Consider the following 3661-nt stretch of genomic DNA (forward strand, 5'->3'; position numbering starts at 1 on the left):
TCCCTTCTTAAATTCATACACTAAGGAAGGAATAAAGAACGGTTTAGGCCACTTAACCGTTCTATATTGCATTACAATAAAGAATGGTTAAGTTAGATAACAGTCCTCTAATGTTTTATTTTAAAAAAAAAAAAAATCCGGCCATATGTATTTAATTGTTCGAATTACCCCTCTACGTATTTATACCATATTATTCGTGTATTTTAATAATCTGAATTATTTTTGTATTTCTTTTTAGATCTGTATTTTTTTATATCTTGTAAATTAATACGTCCTGTTAGAAAATCTTCACATTTCCTATATCAAATAAATCCATGATCCTGTACGTGGAATATAAATTTTTTTATAATAAAATTAACAAAAATATTTCCAGATACGACAAAGCCATCAAATTATACTTCATATATATAATTTAAAACATCCAACCACAATTAAATTGAATCATTCATACAAATTGGTTCTAAACAAACATATACGTGAATTATATATCAAAAACCTTTCTATTTAATGTTGATTTAAAAAAAAAAATTGATGCCCCAAAATATACCAATACCATATTGATCTACAATTCACATAAATCATCGTCGTTGTCATTTGGTTGATGGTATCCGGTAACATATGAAATCCACCTTTCCCTAAGCTCGTTAATCATTTGTTGAGAATATGTATGAGGAACTTGCTTAAAATACTACAAAACAATGTAAAATACATACATATTAGTTAATAATATACAATAAATTCATCTAATTAAATATAAATAGCATGGTCTTGAGAATAGTAGCAGTCTTCAGTTTACTGGCAACAATGTCAAAATATAATCAAGTATAAAACATACCTTACCTACCTGCAGTAGTGAAATTAACAAGGAGGACAGAAAATCGGTCATTGGAAATTGTAAGGGGTTTACAAAATTATGAACAAAAGTCAATATTCTAGACAACTCAAAACTTCATTCATATTCATTTGGTAATAAACTTTACAACATAAGAGATATTTCACACTCTCCTAGGAGAAGAAAGCTTACACGAACTCTAAGAGCACAATGGAAAATCCCACAGCAGATGATGTCTATCAACATAAATGAAAGCCAAGAGCCCTGCCTACTTCTCAATGCCTTAGATTGCATACTTTGACAATACATCAAGTCTTTTTTTGTTGCTTTAAGCTTACACTTGCTTTTATCAAGGGAATAGAGCATTAACTATGTCAAAACAGCTCATTGAACTATTCTTGGATTTGCCTCTCCGTTATCAAGGGAAAGGCTACGTATATCAAATCCTTCTACCCTGCCCTCCACAAAATCCTAATTAGAGGTGTTAAGATACTGCTGGTGGTGCTGCATTCATAACTACTCTTATTGCATGGGCATGCAAATCAACATAAGAAGCTGAAATGTGGCAAGATGATCATGAAGTTCAAACCTGAACCCACGGCTCCAAATTTTGAAGATAAACTTCAGCACCATCCGTTAATGAGTCAAAAGCAATTTTGTCAACCTACATCAATATTAATACCAATAAATACTATCAATAACAAAGAAAATGAAACAAAAATAAACTAAAGTGAGGAAATGCTGACACGCTCAAGTTGTAATATGCTAGTATGCTCCGGGAACTTCCTTGCGACCAATGTACATATCTTTGGAAAATTAGGAATCATACCAGCTTTCCAAAAAGACTCCGAGAACAAATGGTTGACCATATCTGGATGATCTAAAATTTGATTGGGTCTATACATTTTCGCCATGAGACCCTCCCCAACCTCACTGAGTTGTACGACATATTGTATATTCAAACCCTTTGTAGACCCTCCAACATTTTGAGCAGTCTGAGACTGACCCTCCGGTTCCATACTCTTAAAGCTCCTCAACGCTAGAGAAGCCATTATAGAGCTCGAAAGCTAGGATACTTTCTGGTCAGGTCTCAGATTTTATAGTAAGATCAAATCAACTGCAAGAGTCAGAACAATTGCAAATATTAAGTACAAGATTATCATCATTAAACTCGACTTGTCACCTCCAAAAACAAAGTACCATCCTAATATAGAATAATTTAGGCACTACAACAAATTCAAGAATTATTATTGTTGCAATATGAGTAGCAAATTCAAGCACAATATGTTCGAAATGTGATAACACTGATACCGGAAATATAACATATCCCGAAATTAACGGATCAAATGCAATGCTCCGTAATTTTCACTATCGCAATGCATGAAATCATGAATCAAACACTATGAAGCAATTCGAGGCAAGTTCAAAATTTCAAAACTTACACAAATGAGTTCAATTTCAGAAAAATTAAAGCAAAATCCAGCAAAAATAAAGTATTTTTGCAAATAATTGAACCACAAAACCTCAGATTGCAGCAACAATTTCATCAAAAATATCCAAAACTATTGTATAGTTTGAATGAATTCAGCATTACTAGCAAGCAATTTCAAAATTGATTCATCATCCAAATTATCTAAAATTAGCAACAAAAAAACAACAAAAAATAGAATTGAAATTACAAGGAATAGTTTAATTACATACATTTGACAATGTTGTTGTGAGAAATTCGATGGTAGAATAGTTGGGAAGATGATGAACATCGAAAAGCAAGTGCGAAGTTCGTTGAACTAGTTGAGTAAGCTTAAAAATTTTGATTAGGGTTCTAAATTGAACTTAAGTAAGATTAATTTGGCTAAAATAATTTTGATTACAATTGAAATTAAAGTAAATTCGACAAAATTAAGGGTAATTTGATTGAACTTACTGCAATAATTCGACATTTATCCCTAAAACTAGAACTGTGAATTTTTTTCAATAACCTAAAATTCGAATTGCAAATTACTTTAATAGATGAAAACTACGTATTCACTCCTATTCCCTTCATAATTTGAATGATGCATGCAATTAGATTGACAATTTTCAGAATCCAAATACTCTTTGATGAGAAGAAAAATTCGAACAAAAAAAAAACACAATTGAGTCTACCTAAATTTACTGGTGCGGTACTGTAGATGTGGAACGGCGGTGGAGCGGCACTGTAAGCGGTTGATGAAGGTTTTGATATGGAAGTTTAATGAAGGTTTCAACTTTATTCTTTTTTTTTTTTTTTTTTTTTTTTTTTTTTTTGCTGATGAATGAGTCGAGAAAGATGTTTCACGTATTTTTTGATTTAGTATTCTAGTGAAAGTGAAAGAGAAGCGCGCTTCACTTTTCCCATTTAGCCGCCTTAGATAATTTGGGTAAATTATTACTCCGTACGTATACAATTTCATCCTAATTTAAAAAAAAAATTAATACAATATAAAACAGTTGTCAAGATGACCGTTCTATATCATCTATAATAAATAATTATTTTTTTTAATTATATATTTGAGTAAAAAGAAATAGAGAACGGTTAACTATCCTAACCGTTCCATATGTATTAACATACATAACGTCTCTTATATAAAGACTATCTATATTCTTCCGGAGAACGCCTACCTTTGATAAGTGTTCTATATTTTGTGATCTCTAATCTAGTTTTTGGTGTAGTCATGATACTAACAAGATTAATAACAAATCCTAGAATGTCACTAAACAATAAAGATAAAAACTTTATTCCTAACATGATACTAACATGATATAAGGAAGCAACCTAAACATGATACTAGAAAGCAATAAAGACATCCT

At 31.1% G+C, this 3661-nt stretch overlaps 1 protein-coding gene across 3 annotated transcripts; it reads right to left on the minus strand.

Annotated features, from left to right (window-relative positions):
- Positions 1-425: 425 nt before the first annotated feature.
- Positions 426-3100, minus strand: LOC145586300 (protein NAP1-like). 3 transcript variants are annotated; one of them, XR_014100895.1, is made up of 4 exons: positions 2978-3100; positions 1662-1949; positions 1422-1496; positions 426-688 (listed from the first exon to the last, which is right to left on the minus strand). XR_014100895.1 is itself a non-coding variant. In XM_081643088.1 (4 exons), exons 2-4 carry the CDS (start codon positions 1882-1884, stop codon positions 563-565), a joined length of 507 nt encoding a protein of 168 aa, XP_081499214.1. In that variant the 5' UTR covers positions 1885-1949; positions 2978-3100; the 3' UTR covers positions 426-562. The 3 variants fall into 3 exon arrangements, 1 of the variants encoding a protein (XP_081499214.1); XM_081643088.1 differs by having other exon boundaries at positions 1579-1949; XR_014100894.1 differs by lacking the exon at positions 426-688 and having other exon boundaries at positions 886-1496.
- Positions 3101-3661: the final 561 nt, after the last annotated feature.

This window comes from Chenopodium album, chromosome 2, assembly GCF_948465745.1.
Source record: "Chenopodium album chromosome 2, dcCheAlbu1.1, whole genome shotgun sequence".
In the NCBI taxonomy this organism is placed as follows: Eukaryota; Viridiplantae; Streptophyta; class Magnoliopsida; order Caryophyllales; family Amaranthaceae; genus Chenopodium; species Chenopodium album.